This window comes from Mustela erminea, chromosome 3 (assembly GCF_009829155.1).
Source record: "Mustela erminea isolate mMusErm1 chromosome 3, mMusErm1.Pri, whole genome shotgun sequence".
Taxonomy (NCBI): Eukaryota; Metazoa; Chordata; class Mammalia; order Carnivora; family Mustelidae; genus Mustela; species Mustela erminea.
The window spans coordinates 21,141,971-21,163,102 of NC_045616.1; the positions used below are offsets into that span (position 1 = coordinate 21,141,971).

Here is a 21,132-nt window from a genome sequence, read left to right on the forward strand (position 1 = left end):
TGCTTGTCACCAATTTACCCCATCCTTCCACCTACCTCCCCTCCAGCAGCTCTTAGTTTGTTTCCTATAGTTGAGAGTCTCTCGTGGTTTGTCTTCCTCTCTGATTTCTTCCCATTCGGTTTTCCCTCCCTTTCTCGATAATCCTCTGTGCCATTTCTTACATTCCACATATGAGTGAAACCATATAATTGTCTTTCTCTTATTGACTTATTTTGCTTAACATAATACTCCCCAGTTCCATCCCCATTGATATAAATGGTACTTTTTGATGGCTGAGTAATATTCCTGTGTGTGTGTGTGTGTGTGTGTGTGTGTGTGTGTGTGTGTGTGTGTATGTACACCACATCTTCTTTATCTATTCATCTGTTGATGGACCTCTGGGTTCCCTCTACAGTTTGGCTATTGTGGACATTGCTGCTATAAACATTGGGGTGCAGGTGGCCCTTTGGATCACTACATTTGTATCTTTGGGGTAAATACCTAGTAGTGCAATAGTTGAGTCCTAAGGTAGTTCTATTTTTAACTTCTTGAGGAACCTCCATAATGTTTCAAGGCTGAAATATATGTGTATATATATATATATATATATATATATATATATATATATATATATATACATACAATCTCACCTCTACTTTATTCATTCATCAACCATCACTTGGTTGCTTCCACAACTTCAATATTGTAAATAATGCTGCTATAAACATAAGAGGTGCTTGTATCCTTTTCAATTACTGTTTTTGTATTCTTCGAGTAAATACCCAGAAGTGCAATTGCTGGATCTCAAGGTACCTCTATTTTTAACTATTTGAGGAAACTCCATACTGTTTTCCAAGTGGCTTACCAGTTTACATTCCCACCAACAGTGCAAGAAGGTTCCTTTATCCCTACATCCTTGCCAAAATTTGCTGTTTCTGGTGTTTTTTATTTTAGACATTCTGACATGTGTGAGGTGATATCTCTTTGTTGTTTTGTTTTGCATTTCCCTGATGCCGAGTGATGTGGAGCGTCGTTTCATGTATCTGTTGGCCATCTAGAGGTCTTCTTTGGAGAAATGTCTGTTCATGTCTTCTGCCTATTTTTTAACAGGATTATTTGTTTTAGGGGTATTGAGTTTTACAAGTTCTTTGAATACTGTGGATACTAACCCTGTATTAGATTTTCATTTGCAAATATCTTCTCCCATTCCATAGGATGCCTTTTAGTTATTGTTTCCTTCACTGTGCAGAAGCTTTTTATTTTGCTATAATCCCAACAGTTTATATTTGCTTTTGTTTCCCTTGCCTCAGGGGACCTATCTAAAAAAAAACTTGCTATGGCTGATGATAGAGAAATTACTGCCCGTGCTCTCCTCTAGGATTTTTGTGGTTTCAGGTCTTACATTTAGGTCTTTGATCCACTTTGCATTTATTTTTCTGTTTGGTATGAGAAAGTGGTCCACGTTTATTCTTTTGCATGTTGCTGCCCAGTTTTCCCAACATCCTTTGTTGAAGAGAGATCGTCTTTTTCCAAGCAAATAGTCTTTCCTTCAACAAAGCAGGAAACCATGTAATTGTGATTTAATTTCTGAATTTTCTAATCTGTGCCATTGATCTATGTGTCTGTTTTTGTGTCCCTACAATACTGTTTTCATTACTACAGCTTTGAAATATAACATCAAGTCCAGAATTGTGACGCTTCCAGGTTTACTTTTCTTTTTCAAGATTGCTTTGATATTCAGGGTCTTTTGTGGTTTCATACACATTGTAGGATTGCTCTAGTTCCCTTAAAAATGCTGTTGTCATTTTGAGGGGCACCTGGGTTGGCTCAGTGGCTTAAAGCCTCTGCCTTTGGCTCAGGTCATGATCCTGGGGTCCTGGGATTGAGCCTTGCATCGGGCTCTCTGCTCTGCAGGGAGCCTGCTTCCCCCCCACCCCGCCTGCCTCTCTGCCTACTTGTGATCTCTGTCTGTCAAATAAATAAATAAAATATTTTTTAAAATGCTGTTGTCATTTTGATAGAGATTGCACTGAATATGTAGACTTTGTGAAGTATGGACATTTTAAGAATGTTTGTTCTTTCTGCAGATGAGCACAGAAGGTCTTTCCATATCTTTGTGTACAATAACCCCTTTTCAAAATATATTGAGATATAATTCACATGCTATATAATTCACACTCCTTTTTCAAGAATGATTTGCATCCTACTTTGTAGAAAGACTTGAAGTCTATCAAGTCCAACCTTTGTTATTTCACCTCTACTCTTTCTAGGTAAAGGTCTTTATCTCTACATTTACCATTTCCAAGTCCAACCCCTCAACCCTTGATTCCTTATATGATTGGTCTTTAACTCCATCAAAAATCTTTTAAATCTTTCTCTTTGTGTAAGGGGTTCTTTCTTAGATGGGCTTCCCCAAAGGAGGCATAAGGAGAGGCTGTGACACAAATGGGGTTAGCTAAGCTGTGTGGTCAGACAGCAAGAAGTCTGGGCAGGGCATGATTGCTGACTACATTGAGACTTTGGGGCTTGGCAAGCTTAGGAAACTAACAGGCTTTAAAGCCTCTTCTCAAGGTAGTAATCAAGGTCAGAGAAGCAAACTAATTAGACTCTTCAGGGCGGTGGTCCAGAGCCAGGGCTAGAAAGGACTTGTTCTCTGTCTGACTGAAGCCTAGGAAACTACTGCCCTTTTATCTACTTCAGTCCAGGTATTCTCCAGTCAGAGACTCTCCTTGTCAGAACCTTCTATGTACCAGGGAAATTCAACCACTTTTTAATTCTTTTTTTTTTTTTTAAGATTTTTATTTATTTGACAGAGAGAGAAAGGGAATACAAGTAGGGGGAGTGTGAGAGGGGGAAGCAGGTGCCCTACTGAGCAGGCAGCCTGATGCAGGTCTCGATTCCAGGGCCCTGGGATCGTGACCTGAGCTGAAGGCAGATGCTAACGACTAAGCCATCCAGGCACCCCCAACCACGTTTTAATTGTTAACAAACAACCTGATTTTTAAAAGACTCTTGGGAGGGAGGAGGGAAAGAAAGAAAAAGAAAGAAGGAAGGAAGGAAAGTAAGAAAGGAAGGAAGGAAGAAAGAAATAAAGAAAAAGATAGTCTGTCCTTATTCAGATTCAAGGGTTGGCTAGGCAATTGAGTCGCTCATGGTGGGCTAATTCTTCACGGCCTTGTAATTTTCTTTTTCCTTTTCTTTTTTTTTAAAAATTTAATTTATTTATTTGAGACACAGAAGAGAGTGAGAGAAGGAGCATGAGTGGTGGGGAGGGACAAAGGCAGGGGGCCAAGGGAGAGGGAGATGGCAACTCCCCACTGAGCAGGGAGCCCACTGAGGGGTCCGATCCCAGGACCCTGAGATCAGGACCTGAGCTGAAGGCACACACTTAATTGACCGAGCCACCCAAGCAGTCCAGAGTCTTGTAATTTTCTTCATGGTTTTCCACTCTCAGGACCCAGCTTGAGAAGATGACAATGAATGGACACAAAGGCAAAGACAATTTATAGATATTGTTGCCAGCCCATGCTTCTTACAACCGCCCTGTGAGCTCCTGAAGGTCACCCATGACCTCCTAAAATTCTAAATCCAATGCTCTTCTTGGACTGATTTCTTTTTACACTCTGAGCAGCACACTTTTTCTTTTTTTTTCAAACACCATACTTCTTAAAGTTCCTCCTATTGTTCCTACATGATGCTCCCACCTACCTGACTGCATTAGGGGAGTTGACCCCGTGACCATACAGGGTAGTCACTAAGCTTTAGTTCTTGGTTCTCCACTGCTCACTTTCTTCTCCTTCTCTTCCCTGGAAACAACTTCCGTTCCTTTCCTGAGGGTCAACTCTTGACACTTACTCAATATCTCCCAGTTTTGCATTACCAGCTGTGTAATCATTCCTGAACTACAATCCCAGCTCTCTGTCTCATACCTTGGATGTCCTATGATTACTTCAAATTCAAACACTAAAATCAGTCTTGGCCTTAACCACCTAAAAAGGCTTGTCCTGCCATTTTCTCCCAATTTTTCACTACATTAGTACAATGTCATTTCCTTAATCATCCAATTCTGTTAATCAGCAGCCCGTCTCCTTTCCTACTCTTCTATGAAAAAGTTTCAAAATCTCCTACCCTCTTTTCTCCAGGATGAAAATGGTCTAAGCAAACAAATGTAGCATTTTAGACACCCAAGTTCATTACATACAGGAGAAAGAAACATGTAGAAATACCATCCTATACTATTTTTTAATTTCATTTTTGAAAACACAAACTTGATGAGATTGTTTTTCAGAACTATACACAGCAAAAGTGACATTTTCATATGTAGAAAAAAGCATTTCTTTTATCTACCTCAAGTTCTTAAAATTCAGGAATCAAAAGGCCTTATCTGTTGAAAATCCATTATTGACTCAGATAGATGTGCTTTAATTAACGTGCTGTTTACAACCTTGAGTGTGTGTGCTCTCTCAGGATGCTTTTGATTCAAGAACTATAATCAAAAGCCTCTATACTGAGAACGTGGCAGTGTGCTTTCAGAACACAGGGAAAGAAAAGTACTCTGACCATCTGAATCTCTAGCAATTTCAGGCACAGAAATGAGGGTTTTTAGAATGCTGCTTACTGAATTTCCTTCTCAAAAAAATTCTGTTTCTTTGCTATAAAGGAAAAATCAACAGATGAAGTCAATTCACCTCTGCTTTCTTCTGTTTGTTCAGAGCTCTGCCAGATTTTTTTCTGTGGAACTAATTTTCTTCCTGGTATCCATACTTTTATTTAAAAATAAAAAATCCTACCTGCAGCAATTGTGCCAAATTATATAGAGAACACTTTTCAGGAATGGTATTCTTCTTGGCTTTTTTCCTCTTTGATGTTCTCTCTGCTGATTCACATGCTAACATTTTCTGGAGATTCAGGATAATTGGAACTCTCTTGTTTGGTGGACTGTGAGTTATTGCGTATTAATCTTGGGATTCAAAGTGAAGAAACAGAATTAAAACCCAAACCCATTTAAGAAGAAAAAAAAAAAGCAGGTGGGGAAGATTTGGGGGGTCACATAACTGGGCAAGGTAGGCATGATGCTGGACTGAACCAAGAGTTCAAGTGAGGTTGTCATTACATCCTCATCATTCCAGTCAGAAATAGAACTTAGCTCTACTGTTCTCTGTCCATTCTTCTCTAAACGCTTGATCATCATCTCTGTTCAGGGATGATGGTCCTTTCTTTGACAAATTCAAGTGTTCTGGGCACCTGGGTGGCTCAGTCAGTTAAGTGTCTGCCTTCGGCTCTGGTCATGATCTCAGGGTCCTGGGATCGAGCCCAGGTAGGGCTCTCCGCTCAGTGAGGAGTCTGCTTGTCCCTCTCCCTCTGACCCTTCCCCCCTCCACTCATGCTCTTTCTCTCTCTCTCTCTCAAATAAATAAAATCTTTAAAAAAAAAAAAAAAAAAAGAATCCAAGTGTTCCCTGCTAGCTGCAGCAGAAAAATCCCAGTGAGGGTTTCTGACTAACCCAGCTGGGGTCCATTCCTGAGTCAGTTACTGTGGCCAATGAACCTAAGGTAAGGTAGGACTGCCCAGCAAGTAAGGGCATGCACTCTGGTGGGATTTTGTAGATTTCTGTAGTCTACTTTGAACATGCTCTCTGATGCTTGCCAGGCTTGTAATACCATTGTCATGAGAACTGCCACTGCCATTCCTCCCTTTGGTGTAGGGCCCTGGAGCCCAACCATCGACTAGAGAGAGGCAGTCCAGGTTGTGCTGACTTCTCATTTCATCTATCTCTCTCTAGAACCTATCTCTACTTCCCTAGAAAGAAGGGGGAGAAAATAAGGATATGCTCTCAGTCCACTTCCTCTAAATTGGGGATTATTTGTGATGATTATTATGATTTGTCTGTAACTTTCAAGGATTGCTTCTTGGAGATGAAAATAGAACCACACAAAGCCTGAGTGGAATCTTGGGCTTTTGTAGGTGGCCATCACTTTTTCCGGTTTATCTCATGTGGTTATGTTGCTTCCCTAAGGTGGTTGTTGCTGACAAAATTTTGCTGTTTTTAAATATATATATATACACACACATATATAAATAATATACGTTAAGTATATGTAATATGTAATATAGTTATTTTAGTTTATATATATTGGTGGATGGTGCATGACCCAGTGTCATTCTCTCACCCTTAGGCAGAAATAGTCTCACTTTATATTACATAATTAAAGGGCCACTTTAAATGCTTCTTACCTAGACACAGATTGCTTCAAGGGCACCTTGCTATGTTATATGAGGCAGAAAAGAGGCCAGCAGTTTCTTTTGCTGGAAAATTTCATGTTCTTCCTTATCAGTTAATCCATACCACATACATGATTGAGTGCCCATAGGTCCTGACAAAGCTTTGTTTCTCTGTATACACTTTCTGTTTCCTTTGTTTCCAGAATATTTTGGTGCTTTGTAGTTACTCCTTCCCGCACTAGAGAAACATTCCCAACGTTTCTGTTCATTAATTTACCTTCCTATCTCTTCTCACCTTTTTAGCTAGGGGGACACGGTGGGTTCTGATGATTTCCAAATCATACTCCTCATTCTTCTTTTTTTTTAGACTACTTTTTAAGATATGTTTTAGATTTATAGCAAAATTAAGAGGAAGTCACAAAGATGTCCCAAATAACCTTACCCTCACCCATGCATAGCTTCCCCATTATTGACAACCTCCACTAGAATGATACACTTATTTTTTTTCTTTTTTTTTGCAATCGGTGAACCTATATTGACATATCACAATCACCCAATGTTCAGTTTACCTTAGGGTTCACTCTTGGTGTTATACGTTCTATAGGTTTGGACATATATCCATCCTCATAATATCACCTAGAATATTCCCCCACCCCCACTTTAGAAAAGCCTCTGTGCTCCACCTACTCTTCCCCAAGCTCCAACCCCCAACCCCTGGCAATCACTGATCTTTTTATTTTCTCCATAATTTTGCTTTCTTCAAAATGTCATATAGTTGCGAGGATACAATGTGTAGCCTTTCCAGATTGGTTTCTTTCACTTAGTAATATACATTTAAGAGTCTTCTATGACTAGGATGCCTGGGTGGCTCACTTGGTTAAGTCTCTGCCTTCAGATCAGATCATGATCCCAAGAATCCTGGGATCAAGTCCCACACTGGGCTCCTTGCTTAGGCGGGAGCCTGTTTCTCCCTCTGCCTGCTGTTCCCCCTGCTTGTGTGCTCTCCAACAATTAAATAAGTAAAATCTTAAAAAAAAAAAATCCTCCATGACTTATCATGGTTTCATACCTTTATTTTAGAATAATGTTCCATTGTCTGGATATACCACAGTTTTTTTACCCATTTACTCATCAGTGATTCCATGACACATACATGATTGAGTTCAAGCACAGTTCCTGACAATCTTTGTTTATATTCTATTTGGAGAATGCGTACACCTTCTGTTTTCTTTGCTTCCAGAACATTTTGGTGTTTTGTAATTATTTTTTCCGTGATTTGGCTATTATCAGTAACATTGTAACATATGTGCAGGATTTTGTGTGGACATGAGTTTTCAACTGCTTGTGGTAAATACTAAGGAGCATGACTGGTGGATCATATGCTAAGAGTATGTTTAGTTTGTAAGAAACCATAAAACTATTTTCCACTGCAAAAATTTGCAGTCCCACCAATAATGAATGAGAGTGTCTGTTTCTCCATTTCCTCACCAGCATTTGGTGTTGTCAGTGTTTCAGATTTTAGCCATTCTAATACATGTATAGTAATATTTCAGGTAATTCATTTTCTTACTGTTGAGTTTTAATAGTTCGTTGTATATTTTGGATAACAGTACTTTTTCAGATGTGTTTTTTGCACATATTTTCCCCCAGTCTATGATCGGTCTTCTCATTCTGTTGCTACGTCTTTAACAGAGCAAAAGTTTTGACTTTAACAAAGTCCACCTTATCTGTTTCTTTCAGGGATCATGCCCTTGGTGTTGTATCTAAGAAATCAACATTGAACCCAAGGACATCTGGGTTTCCCCCTATGTGATCTTCTAGGAATTTTATAGTTTTGTGTTTTATGCTTAGGTCTGCAACCCATTTTTGAGTTAGTTTTTATGAAGGTTTTAGGTTTCTGTCTGGATTAATTTTTTGGCCATGGTTGTCCAGTTTTTGTAGCACCATTTGTTGCAAAGACTATCTTTGCTCCATTGGATTGCCCCTTTGTCAAAGATCAGTTGACTTTATTTATGTGGGTCTATTTCTGGGCTCTCTCTTCTGTTCCACTGATTTGTTTGTCTATTCTTTTGCCAATACCACATTGTCTAAATTACTGGAGTTTTATAGTAAGTCTTAAAATTGTCTAGTGTCAGTCCTCCAGCTCTCTTCTTCTCCTTCAATATTGTGTTTGCTGGTTGTGCGTCTTCTTCCTTGCTATAAAACTTTAGAATCAATTTGCCAATATCCACAAAATAACTTGCTGGGATCTTGATTGTGATAGTTCCTTTTCTTTATTACTTTTCCAGAGTCCACTGACCTCAGGTTCCTGGATTTTAAAAAACTGCCTGCTGTTGTCTTGCTTCTCTTTTTTTAAACCTCTGCCTTTTTTTCTAAAGAAAAGGTCTCACATATTTATTAGTAAACCAACCTATTAGTGCAGAAACATAAAGAGAAGAGGCATATTCCCAATAAAACATGTCAAGCTGTCCAGATGGTAGTGATATTTTCGGAGATATAGTAAGATGTGAGTGACCTTGAAACAGCCTAAATGAGTGTCATCTCATGTGTGATTCCTTAGAGACCCGAAAATGTTCTTCTCCAAAGTCTCCTCTTGGTCTTGTACCTTATTCTACTAGCAATTTTCATCAAAATCCATTGGAAAATGAGACAATTCCACTTTTGTTTCTTGGCCAGGAATTGTTTGATCCTGAAAGTCTTGTGAGAAGACACAGCAAAGAGTCAAGTGCACATACCACAATGGCAGAGAAAGGGAGAGAGAGAGCAAATGACTTCTCTTGACTTCTACTTCCCTCTAATGAAAATTCCAATTGGCATATGGAGTGTTATAGTCACATTAAAGCCACAATTGATGTATATGTGTGACTTACTTAGTTTCTGAGAAGTATTTGCCTTTGACCAAGTGAATAACTACCTAATTTGTAGATTTCTACCCTTTCCTTTTGTGCATCTCTTTCCCCTCCACTCTTAATTCTTCTGCTCTGTTTGGGAAGAATGTGGAGGTAAATCTGACTTCTCCCCCCACTGGTCTTACCCCTATTGTAGTAGCCTTTGGAGATACCCCCTTGCCCCCCACATCAACTCTTGTGTGTTGTCCCAGCACAAAGTTGCATTCCTTGACTGCCCTTGTTAACTTATTCTAATTTATTCACTTTGCCCCCTCATCCCCACCCCTCATCTGAGAAGGGAGTACTGTGCCTCTTCCCTGCAGCTTTCTGGTGTGGCAGACTTAGGGGGAGGGCTTGGGTGCGGCCCAGTTGGAGGTTGATCTTGCTGTTTTTGTTTCTTCTTTTGTGTGTGTTTTCTGGCATTTGCCGATGGAAAAGAAATGTGAGCAAAGCAAAGGAGGCGGGAAAATGAATCCAAACCCCAGCATGCCTGGTCCCACCCCACAACATTTCCCTTAGTGGTAGGAAAATATCAGGAGTCTCTTGGCTGGAGATGTTTATCTTTCAACAAACTATGGTCTCTCTAGTTTGGGAGTGGGTCAAAGTAAGGAAGTCAGCTTTTCTTCCATCTTTAGGAAGGGGAAGAGAAAAGTATTTGGGGAAGATGGCTCTTTTCCTTAGAAAAATCCCTGAAGATCCAACATAAAGAAGTCATCTCACCTTCTCTGTCTCTTCTCACACTGTCAGCAAGGGGGTAAGTGGTAGACTCTGATTGTATTCACTTTGGGATTCAGGGGTCTTTGGAGAACACTTATAGGGTCTTTGCAGTCACAAAATCTGAGTTCAAATTCTTGGGTGATGATAGGATCCAAATCTAATATGGTGTTGGAGAATATTTAGTCTCTTTTTTTAGTTTAGGTTTCTTCATTTGTAATATAGTGTTTGTTGAGATTTAAATGAAATAAATAAAATACCTATGATAGTGTAGACTCAGTGTTTAATGAATAGTAGCTTTTATAAATAACTGCCCTTTAAGTGCTTATGGGTGGGAACCCTTCAGCTGAGCAAGTGAGAGTGAGCCAAGAGTATTTATTTAATGGCAATCCCCAAAATTTAGAGGCATTAGAATTAATGTTTCTATAGTAACAATACATAAAGGATGGCTGGGGTCCTACTTTGTTGCTTGAATTTCTATTTAACCTGTAATCTCCATGATAGATTTTGCTATAGCAAGGTTGCTGTTGCCAGTCCAGACGAGTTCCTGGGGCAGTCAGTGTCTTAGATGCACAGACACCCTCATCTTGTTTTTATGAATCAGGAAGTTCCAAATGCTTGTGTGAAATTCCAGCAACAGAGTCCCCCTGATTCAGCCTTTGTTACAGGATGAGGAACTCTGTTTACTTCCAGTCTCCTTCATCTACTGAATGTTGGCAGAGGGAACTGAAGCCCCTATTGGTGGCTCCCATGGCACAGGGACTCAGAGGATAGGAATTTATATTAATGAGTTTAGGATGAGGGTGGCAGGGAGGGGGATAATGACAAGGATTTCAGGAGATCAGAGAGTGAAGAACAGGCATGAATAATTCTCAGTCTGAGTGGGCTTCCTATATGCTCCTTTTTTCGCCCCAGGGTCTCCGAGGTTAGTCTGTTTGCTGTTCATTACACTGTCACCACTTATTAAGTCTCATTAAAGTCTCTCTTCCCCTTTGAGACTAGAACTTCTCCTGCCTTGTTCAATGGTTAATTGTATTCAACTCTGCATCTGTAGTATGAAAGCAGCCATAGATAATACCTAAATGATTATGCATGAATGTATTCCAATATAATTTTATTTATGGGCATGTGAACTTTATGTGATTTTCACTTATCACGAAGTGTTCTTCTCTTGATATTTTCAACCATTTAAAAATGTAAAAAACATTCTTAGCTCGGGCCTGTATAAAACCTGACAGTAGGCAGGAGTTGCAGAGGAAGAAAAAAGATAAATTACTAGCATTTAGTTATTTCAGTGAAACAGTTTATCTGCTATATATCAAAGACAAGTTGTTTAATGGGCAATTTAATAAAGTAGTAGGAGTATTTCTGATGAATGAGAAGCAAAAGAATACCCTTGCTTTTCATTAGGAACTGTAGTACTACAGTTTTAGATAGACTAGAATGTCCTCAGAACATCTGTCACAGTCTCAAGCATCCCTGGAAAGTTTGATTTGGACTAGGGTATGACACCAACTGGAAAACATTAGAAAGAGTAACCATACATTAAAAGGTTAAGTTTATTTAGTAATAGTGATAATAATAGTAACAACTAACATCTATTGAACTCTATGTGCCAAACACTGTTCTTATTTAATCCTTCCAGTGATTATATGAAGAAAGTCTGCTATTATCTCTTGTTTATAGATAAGGAAAGTAAAGCACAGAGAGATTAAATAACCTGTCTGAGTGGTAAGGCTAGGATTCAAACTCAGGTAGTCTAACTCAAGGCTGAAGGAATTTAATAAAAACTAACAGATGTACTGAGTTGCAGGAATGAAAATGCCAAGCAAAATGTTGTTGATAGGTTAAACTTGCTGATTTTACAGATGAGGAAAATCAGTCTTAAAGTTAGCAAAACCTTTCCAAGGTCACACAGCTAATGTAAGATCAGGAGTAGATCTCAGATTTCCTAACTACTAGGTCACTCAGTTTCTTTAATTCTGCTATACTGCATGCCCTTGAAAACTAAAAACTGGGCAGGATAGAATGAATAAAAACGTTTGGCCAGATACAATTTATGTAGGAACACACACAAAAAACTTCAGTTAGAATCTAAAATGTAAAATTAACTTAAAGCCACTCTGAATAAGATTTGAATTATAATTAAAACAGAAATTAAGTTGTATGTACATTAGGCCTCAATAAAAGTTTTTTAAAAGACAAATTAAGTTTTAAGTCCCTTATTTTTATAAAGAGACTGGGATAAATAATAGGATTCTATTGACATCGTTCAAATTAAAAGAGGGAGATGACTCTTAAGCTTGTTTTTTAAGTAACTTTTTAAAAAAGATTTTATTTATTTATATGACAGAGAGATCACAAGTAGGACGAGAGGCAGGCAGAGAAGGGAAAGCAGGCTCCCCGCGAAGGAGAGAGCCTGATGTGGGGCTCGATCCCAGGACCCTGAGATCTTGACCCAAGCCGAAGGCAGAGGCTCAACGCACTGAGCCACCCAGGCGCCCCTGAAGTGACTTTTTACTGCAAAATAAAATGCACATTGCAAAAATACTTCTTCGCAAAGCATAAAGGGATAAAATTAATACTCCCATCCAAGCATCTTGAATGAAGGTTTTAAAAAATTTTTTAAACCACGACAAAAGTATATAAAAATCAATTTGGCAATTTTTAACAAACTACTCTTTTTAGGTGGAGAGTTCCTGTTCATATTCCTCCGTTTCACATTTACCCAACACCTATGCTGGGACAGACACTGCGCTAGACACTGGGGTTACACAGTCGAAGAGGACAGTCCGTACTTCAGAGGCTTAAATATATGGAAGGAAAAATATAAACAGATATTTTATCAACAATAACACAAGAATTGGGTCAAAATACACTGAGAGTATCCAGCAGTTGTAACTGTGACACTAATCTTTTGGAATCCTTAGGGATTTTTCCAGAAACAAACGCTCAACTAGGGTTGGTGCAGTAATTATAGTCCGCGGTTCTTCAAAACCCAAGTTCAGGAAAATTTAGGTGAAAACACTTGATTTTAACACTTGTCGAGTATTTAAGTCTCTCAAAATCACCCTGCTTAGCGAGGCGCGGAAGGCTGGAGAAACTATTATGCCGGGACAGAGACGCCAGAAGGGGTCACATCCACTTGGGAGTCCCCAAGGGACGCCGGGGGCGGGGGGAGGGGGAGCGGTGCTTGCTGGGACTTGTAGTCTCTACCAGGACGGAGGACACTGCATCTCCATTTATACGCCTTTCTTCCATTCACGCTTTCTGACCCGACGGATTAAGCCCCATCCTAAAGCATAATTCGACTACTTTTAACTCACTCTAGGCTCACTGTGTTTCTGCCGGTGTCCTTCTGTTCCGCACTCAAACCGACAGACTCAGTCATCCGCCTCCAAGCGATTGGCCTGTTCTCAGTGGTGGGCGGGGCCCTAGGTGGACTGGAGCTCATGATTGGCCAGCATCTGACTGGACGAGGCGTTTTCTTATCCACTTGCGGATCAGTAAACTGTGGTTAAAAAAAGTGAGTCCTTTACCGCAGTACCCCTCTTCGCCGCGGGAAGTCTCGCGATATTTCGGCTGAAGGGACCTAGCGACGCGTAGTAAGCGGCAAAGGCCAGTGGGGGTGGCGGGCACCGGAGCCGGGAAGGGACAGGTCAGGCGGGGAAGGCGAGCGCGTGCTGTCTGCGCCCCTGGGGCTCGGTCTGGGCCAGCCACCCCGAGCCGAGAAGAACTGTGTGGATTGCGCGGCCCTCCTCCGGGCAGTCGGCCTGGAGTCTCGGCCCTTGAGTCGCCCCGGAGCTTCACCTGGGCCCGCGCGGGCTGTGACAGGTGCGCGGACGAGCGCCGCGCTGCGCCCTCCCGGCGGCCCGCCCCCTCCGGGCCTTGCCCGCCAGGGCTCGGGATGAACTGCGGGCCCCAGCTGAGCGGCTCCGGCTCCTGGCGCCTGTCGCTGCCGCCGTCGCCGCCCAAGAGCGGCCGCCGCCCCTGAAGGAAGGAGGAGGGAAGCGGCAGCTGACCCTGGGCATGAGCCGGACGCGGCGTCCGTTGCGGGACTAGGGCGCAGACATGAACCTGCACCAGGTGCTGACCGGGGCTGTGAACCCTGGCGACCACTGCTTCTCCGTGGGCAGCGTCGGCGACCAGCGCTTCACGGTGAGTGAGGGAGGCTCCAGCGTCGCCCGTGGCGGGTCCGCGCCCCTGAGTCAGCCGGGATCGGCCCAGACTCACGGGGCCGAGGCCGGGAATGCCTGGTCGCCCGCACTGGGGTCCCCTGGTCTCCCACGAAGGTCCCCGCCCCTAGGACCAGGCGGACCTGGCTTCTGAGAGCGAAGGAGGGAGAAACATGTCCGTCATCGAGGTACTGGGTCGGAAGTTAGAATGTTTTGTAGGATTTTTAAAGTTTCTAGTCTGACGTCCTTGGACTGGGGTGGTTTATCAAAATCGTTTATCCAGAAATCGTTGTTGTAATGTGTATGAGGGCGTTTCGGTATCCTGCTCCATAGGCTTAAATTGTCAAATGTAGAAATAGTTGAGATTGGTTTAATTTTAGACCAATTTAAGATCAAGTATCTTTGTAATTAAAAAAAAAAAAGTGGGTGTCTTATAACAATTAATTGTTTGCTACCAACATCTAGCGCTGAGTAATCCAGTGAAAACATTGTTTTCATGTAGTTTTCTTCATATTCACCAAGGAATAACTTTGGAAAGAAGAAGAGATTTTTCATAAGTAATTCTCTCCTGTCATCCTTTGGATTCCATATGTAACAGTTTAGAAATCCTGGGAAACTTTTGTTTATTTTAGATTGCTCACATTAATTACTAAAAGTTGCATTACAGTTTTTCCATAAAACTTTCCTGGTGTGTAGTGGTAGGTCCAGGTTAAGATTTACTGAACGTGACTAGTTTTTCATTGGTTTTCTCAGATACTAGAAGGAGGAAGTCCTCAAACTTCTAGCTACTTAACAGTGCGGTGGCGTTTTCTGCTTTAACTATAGTTTTTATAATAATTTTACACTGTAAGTAAGTACTGCATATGATACCCATTGTCTAAACGTATTTATAATACTGAGGATATTTGCCATAACTTGTGTTATCTCTTCGTTAAGGATAAAAGTAAAACTTAATTTTACATAAGCAAGTGAAACTAAGTAAACAGCCTAACAGATCCCCTAGGGTTTCTTCTGTTTTACTTATGAATTATTTTGTGGTCTTTGTCAGTCAAAATAAATCTTAGATTAAATAATAGTGATAATTTAACATGGTATAGAAATTTCATATCTAAATTGTGCTTTTAGATCTGTGACAACTAAGTACTCATTCTCAGAGAGAGTATGTACCTCCTCTGTGGAGAGATTCATACATACCTTAGCTTGCATTTGACAGTAGTAATTTTGAGATTCTGATGCTAAATGTTAATCTAGCCTGAATGCTCAGGGGAAGAGTGAACTCTGAGGGTCTTAGTGAGCTACTCTAGACTCCCTATAGCTGGACATTGCTCTCTGCTCTTGGTATTAAGATGGAAGAAATAAGCAGCATCCTAAGGGGGTTCTCTAGTGGGAGATTATAGGATGGTAGCATCTCCTAAAGTTGTATGAGTGCTTTCTCCAATGCAAATTCTAGCAACTTTTCCTTAGAAAGCTTTTGGTATCTATGCCATAGTGTGAGCTTTCAAGTACATACAATATACTGGCCTAGGTATACACCTAGATGACCCCTCTAAGTGTTTATAAAAACTTGGTGTTATTTTAAAGAAGAGGTGAGCTAATAAACCAGAGCTTCTATGTGGTTATTATACACCATCATGTAGCTTCTTTTGTGACCTTATTTTTAAAATCTATTTCCATAGACCAGATTTTTTTAAAAAGTTTTATTTACCTATCTTAGAGAAAACGAGCAAGCAAGGGAGAGAGCCCCTGCGACCCGCATGTAGTGGGGGCAGGGGCAGAAGGAGAAGGAGTGAGAGTCCTAAGCAAACTCAGTGGGCCCTAAGCCTGAGCAGGACCTCAGTAGGATAGGGGTTAGGGAATAGGGGCTCAATCTCTCCACCTTGAGAGCCATCCTGGAACCAAAACCAAGAGTTGGACCCTTAACTGATTGCCCTCCTCAGGTGCCCTCCATAGACCAGAGTTTAATCATCTCCTACCAAGCCTACTACAGATTTCTCCCACGTCTCCGGAAGGATTCTAGTAAATTAGATAAAAATAAATTTTTCATTTGTTTAGTATAAAGATACCCTAGTTCTCTGTAATTTGGGTTGTAGTTTAGTGATTAACAATCATCTACTTCCTTTGTACCCAATCCATCCTTGAACCTTTAACATTATGTTGCTTGTTCTATTACAAACTAAGTTTCTTGCCTTCAGTTTCCTCTATACCATATATATACATCTTTAATTTATCTCTTTTGAAATTGCTTGTTTTTCATGTTAAAAAGCAGATCTCTTTATTTTTGACTCCTTCAATTTTTTTTTTTAAAGATTTTGTTTATTCACTTGACAAACAGAGATCACAAGTAAGCAGAGAGGTAGGCAGAGAGGAGGAAGCAGACTCCCCCCTGAGCAAAGAGCCCGATGCAAGGCTCGGTCTCAGGACCCTGAGATCATGACCTGACCTGAAGGCAGAGGCTTAACCCACTGAGCCACCCAGGCACCCGACTCCTTGAATTGTTTTTAAATGCTTCTGATTTTGACTTCTTTGATAGAAGATAGCAGACATTAATGGTATGTACAGACTTAAAAAAAATCTCAAAATTTCAGTTTGACTTGAAGGAGAGACATGAGATCTTCCATTTGGAGGCCCCTTTGAAGAATGATTTTATTTCTCTTGCACTTCATGCCTTTTGTGAAGACATCCTGTGTTTGTAATTCCTCCCTTCTCATGTTTGCTGATAACTTACCTGTTCTTGTTTTGAAAGATTGCAAGAAATGAGATCCTGTTTCTTAAAGGAAGTCTGACAGGTTTTAAATTGAAATGAAATTGAATGCCAGCTCTCATGGATTCTAGGTTTTAAAATATGTACTTACTGATATAATTTGTTTGTCTAAGTATTAGCTAACATCTTACTGCTAAAACTGACATGGAGTATTTTGACTTCCTTCTTAGTCTAAGAACTTCTAGTAGGCAGTGACCATGTGTCTTATGCTGTCAAACCACTTTATTTGTACTTTCATTATATTATTAACCAGTATTGCCTTGTATCTCCTATGGTTTCATTATGACCATCTAGAACAGTGATTAAGGTATTGGTGGCTCCTATTAGTAGAGTTATTATTTGGGTTTGATTTCCAGTCTCATCCTTATGTTTAGCTGTACATCTGTCTGCAAGTTCTTTTAAATTCTTTTTTTTCCTCATCTGTAAAACGGGGCCAGAGTAGTACCTATTCATAGGGTTATTACATGAAAAAGTGTTAAGTTCTGTTCATTGTTAGTATATGTAAAACCCTCAAAAATGTCAATTATTATAAAATCAAAGTTTTTTTTTTAATATTTTATTCATTTATTTGACAGAGAGAGAGAGATCACAGGTAGGCAGAGAGGCAGGCATAGAGAGAGGAGGAAGCAGGCTCCCTGCCGAGCAGAGAGCCCGATGTGGGGCTTGATCCCAGGACCCTGAGATCATGACCTGAGTCGAAGGCAGAGGCTTAACCCACTGAGCCACCCAGGCGCCCCTATAAAATTAAAGTTTTCCTCATACTAATGCTTGGCACATAAATATTGGTTGAATTGATGAATAGTACTTAAAGAAGCCTTGTTGCAATATAATTAAACGTCTGTGTTTTAGAATAGCTTTAATAATTTAGATTTGAGTCCAAATAAAATGATTCTATTAAAGTTCCTTTAGACTTTGTTCAGTCACTTCTTAGCAATGGTTTTCCTGCACGCTAAGCAAAAATTCTTTATTTTTTCTTTCTTTACCTGAATGCTTCCTTCAGTCTTTTTTTCTTGTTAATTTCCTGCTATTTATTAGAGTGAAAATATGTGAGCAAACTGGTCCTGATCTGTTGACAACTTTTGTTTTTAGAATAAAAAATATTTTGTTTATGAAAGGCAAATAGTTAAAAAGAGGCACCGTTAGTTTGAATCTAGATTTTCTAGTATTGCTGTGCATACTGATGACATGTGCTTTAATATACAATAGATTCTTTTCTTCTCATTTCATTGTTTATGGTTAGTGTTGAAACTGTTTCAAATGAAATTGAAAAGGAGGTAATTTATAAGAGACAGACTGTGTTAATATTTAGGACTTCCTGTCTCTAGTTTGTAATTTAAACATCTTTGCTATAGGAGAGAAAACAAACATGTTAGAGCTCCAGGCTTGCTTTTGTGTTAGACAACCCCGTATTCACTGTCAGGGGACCCCAATTAGAGGTCAAAAGACTGATGCAGCTATCTGGTTGGTAGAGAAATAGAGGCTAAATTAGCATTCTTCTTCCTATGTCTGTCATGGTAAGCATGTTTTAGTTTAGCTTTTTGTTTTGTTCACTCTAGGGAAACCTTTATAAGTGGGAGGATAGAAAGGGGTTTTTTTGTTGTTGTTGTGTGGGGTTTTTTTTTGGAGGGGACTTACAGGTCTTTGTAAGGGGAGAGAATATAGGAAGGGAAGATACTATTTACATCTGGAAAGAGATTTTTGTGGTTTTCATATGCCATCACAAGTACATCAGACTTCTTAAAAACTGGCCTATTTTATAGAACTTCCCTATGACCCTGCAATTGCACTACTGGGTATTTACCCCAAAGATACAGATGTAGTGAAAAGAAGGGCCATCTGTACCCCAGTGTTTATAGCAGCAATGGCCACGGTCGCCAAACTGTGGAAAGAACCAAGATGCCCTTCAACGGATGAATGGATAAGGAAGATGTGGTCCATATACACTATGGAGTATTATGCCTCCATCAGAAAGGATGAATACCCAACTTTTGTAGCAACATGGACAGGACTGGAAGAGATTATGCTGAGTGAAATAAGTCAAGCAGAGAGAGTCAGTTATCATATGGTTTCACTTATTTGTGGAGCATAACAAATAGCATGGAGGACATGGGGAGATAGAGAGGAGAAGGGAGTTGGGGGAAATTGGAAGGGGAGGTGAACCATGAGAGACTATGGACTCTAAAAAACAATCTGAGGGTTTTGAAGGGGCGGGGGATGGGAGGTCAGGGTACCAGGTGGTGGGTATTAGAGAGGGCACGGATTGCATGGAGCACTGGGTGTGGTGCAAAAATAATGAATACTGTTATGCTGAAAATAAGTTAAAAAATAAATTTTTAAAAAACTGGCCTATTTTAAAATACTGAGTTTTAAATAGTATTAAAGTACCTTTAAGATTATTGAAGCAAAATTAAACTTCAACATTATATGTTTAAAAATGAGAAAAATGTTAATTACAGTATTTTACAATTCAAGTCATTTAACCATGACATATACCAGGAAGAAATTCCTTAGAATATTTACCTGGTATGGTTGGTAAAAACAGAACAGTGAAAACAAGAAATCCAAGTGTTTTACAGAAATCACAATACTTCCAAGTTTGAATACCAGCTGTTACAGACTTGGATAATTTTTGAAATTTAGAAATTTGAGAAGGTTTTCTGTCACAATTTTAAGTAAGAAATTGTGATTATATGCTTGATAGCACGTTGAATTCAGTTCTTCCTGGGCATCTTGTTTAGTCTCAAAATTAGTAAACCTAATATTATAGGTACCCAACAAAAGAATTTTCACTTGTTAATTTAATTTTCATTGATTAGTAATAGATTGTTCTCATTACAGATCTCTTGACAGAAGCATCTAATGTATCAATTATCAGTATATGCACATTAATTTTGGAGACCAAATAGCATGGCAGTTTATTTGATAAATCAGTGCTATTCTTATGGTTTTGATAATGTCATACAATATAGTCAGGACACCTTGGAGGGAAATTTTGAGAATTTATTTTAGAAAAATCTGTCAAACTAGTTTTAAATTTGGTCTTAGAAATACCATGTATTGTATTACTTCTTAGGGTTTTATTTAAACCAGGTTGATGGATTGTTTAAAGAATAAAGTGGTACATCCTTAGCTCACTTTAAAGCTGTTTTCCCTGTTTTTTTTTTTTTGCGGGGAGAGGGCTTGGTATATTTCCATGCTTTTTACCTCATCATGTTGTATAAGCTACAGAGAAGACTGAATTAATTTTAATAGTCTTCTAGAACTGTGCATAAGAAGATGTGTCTATTTTAAGTGATTCTTGAGTGATACCCAGATTAGATTATCTGTATAGATTTATGTCTCCCCTGCCACCACTGCTTTATTGAGATATAATTGCCTTATATCATTGTTTAAATTTAAGGTCTACACTGTGATGATTTGCTACATGCCTATGTTACAAAATGTTTATCACAGGCTAGTTGACATACCCTTTACTTTGCATCTTTACTATTTTGTTGTTGTTATGGTGAGAACATTAAAGCTTTACTCTTAGAGCAACTTTTAAGTATAGTACAATATCGTTAACTACGGTTACCATGCTGCACATTAGATCCCTGGAACTTATTTATCTTACAACTGAAAGTTTGTACCCTTCGACCAAAGTCTCACATTTCACCACCCCACAACCCCTGGCAACCACCATTCTTTTCTCTATCAGTATAATGTTTTTAGATTCTGTGCATAATTAAATACATATATTCGTCTTTCTCTCTTTGACTTATTTCACTTAGCATTATGCTGTCATGGGTGTCACCAATGTCAGGGTTTTCTTCTTTTTATGGCTGAATACTGTTCCATTGTGTATATATACCCTATTTTCTTTATCCACCCATCTGTAGTTAGACACTTAGGTTGTTTCCATGTTGTGGCTGTTGTGCATAAACACTGCAGTGAATATGGGAGTGCAGGTATTTAATTGAGATAGTCATTTTATTGTCTTTGGGTATATACCCAGAAGTTGGACTGCTGAATAATATGGTAGTTCTATTTTTAATTTTTTAGGAACCTTCTTACTGTTTTCCATAGCATCTGTAACAGTTTACACTCCCAGCAAGAGTACGTAAGAATTTCCTTTGGTCTGTGTCTTCACCAACACGTTATCTCTTATCTTTTTGACAATAGCCATTTGGTGATGTCTCTCTGTGGTTTTGATTTGATTTCCCTAAGGATTAGTGATGAAGAACTTATTTTCATGTACCTACTAGCCCCTTGTATATCTTTTCTTGAAAAATATCTATTCAACTTCTTTACCTTTTTAAAATTTAGATTGTTCTTTTGCTATTGAGTTGAATGAGTTCCTTATATACTTTGCATATTAATTCCTTATCAGAGATGGTTTGCAAAATTTTCTCCC

The 21,132-nt window shown here is 39.5% G+C and overlaps 1 protein-coding gene across 8 annotated transcripts in view; it reads left to right on the forward strand.

Moving 5' to 3' along the window:
• The first annotated feature begins 13,359 nt into the window (after window positions 1-13,359).
• DMXL1 (Dmx like 1) overlaps window positions 13,360-21,132 on the forward strand; it is a 128,794-nt gene continuing 121,021 nt past the window's right edge. For 3 of the 8 annotated variants that reach the window (XM_032335417.1, XM_032335419.1, XM_032335421.1), the window contains exon 1: window positions 13,362-13,961. In XM_032335417.1, coding sequence (XP_032191308.1) covers window positions 13,875-13,961 — 87 coding nt within the window. In that variant the 5' untranslated portion in view covers window positions 13,362-13,874. Of the gene's footprint in view, window positions 13,962-21,132 lie in introns of all 8 variants that reach the window. The other 5 variants (XM_032335423.1, XM_032335424.1, XM_032335418.1 and 2 more) reach the window with 3 other exon arrangements.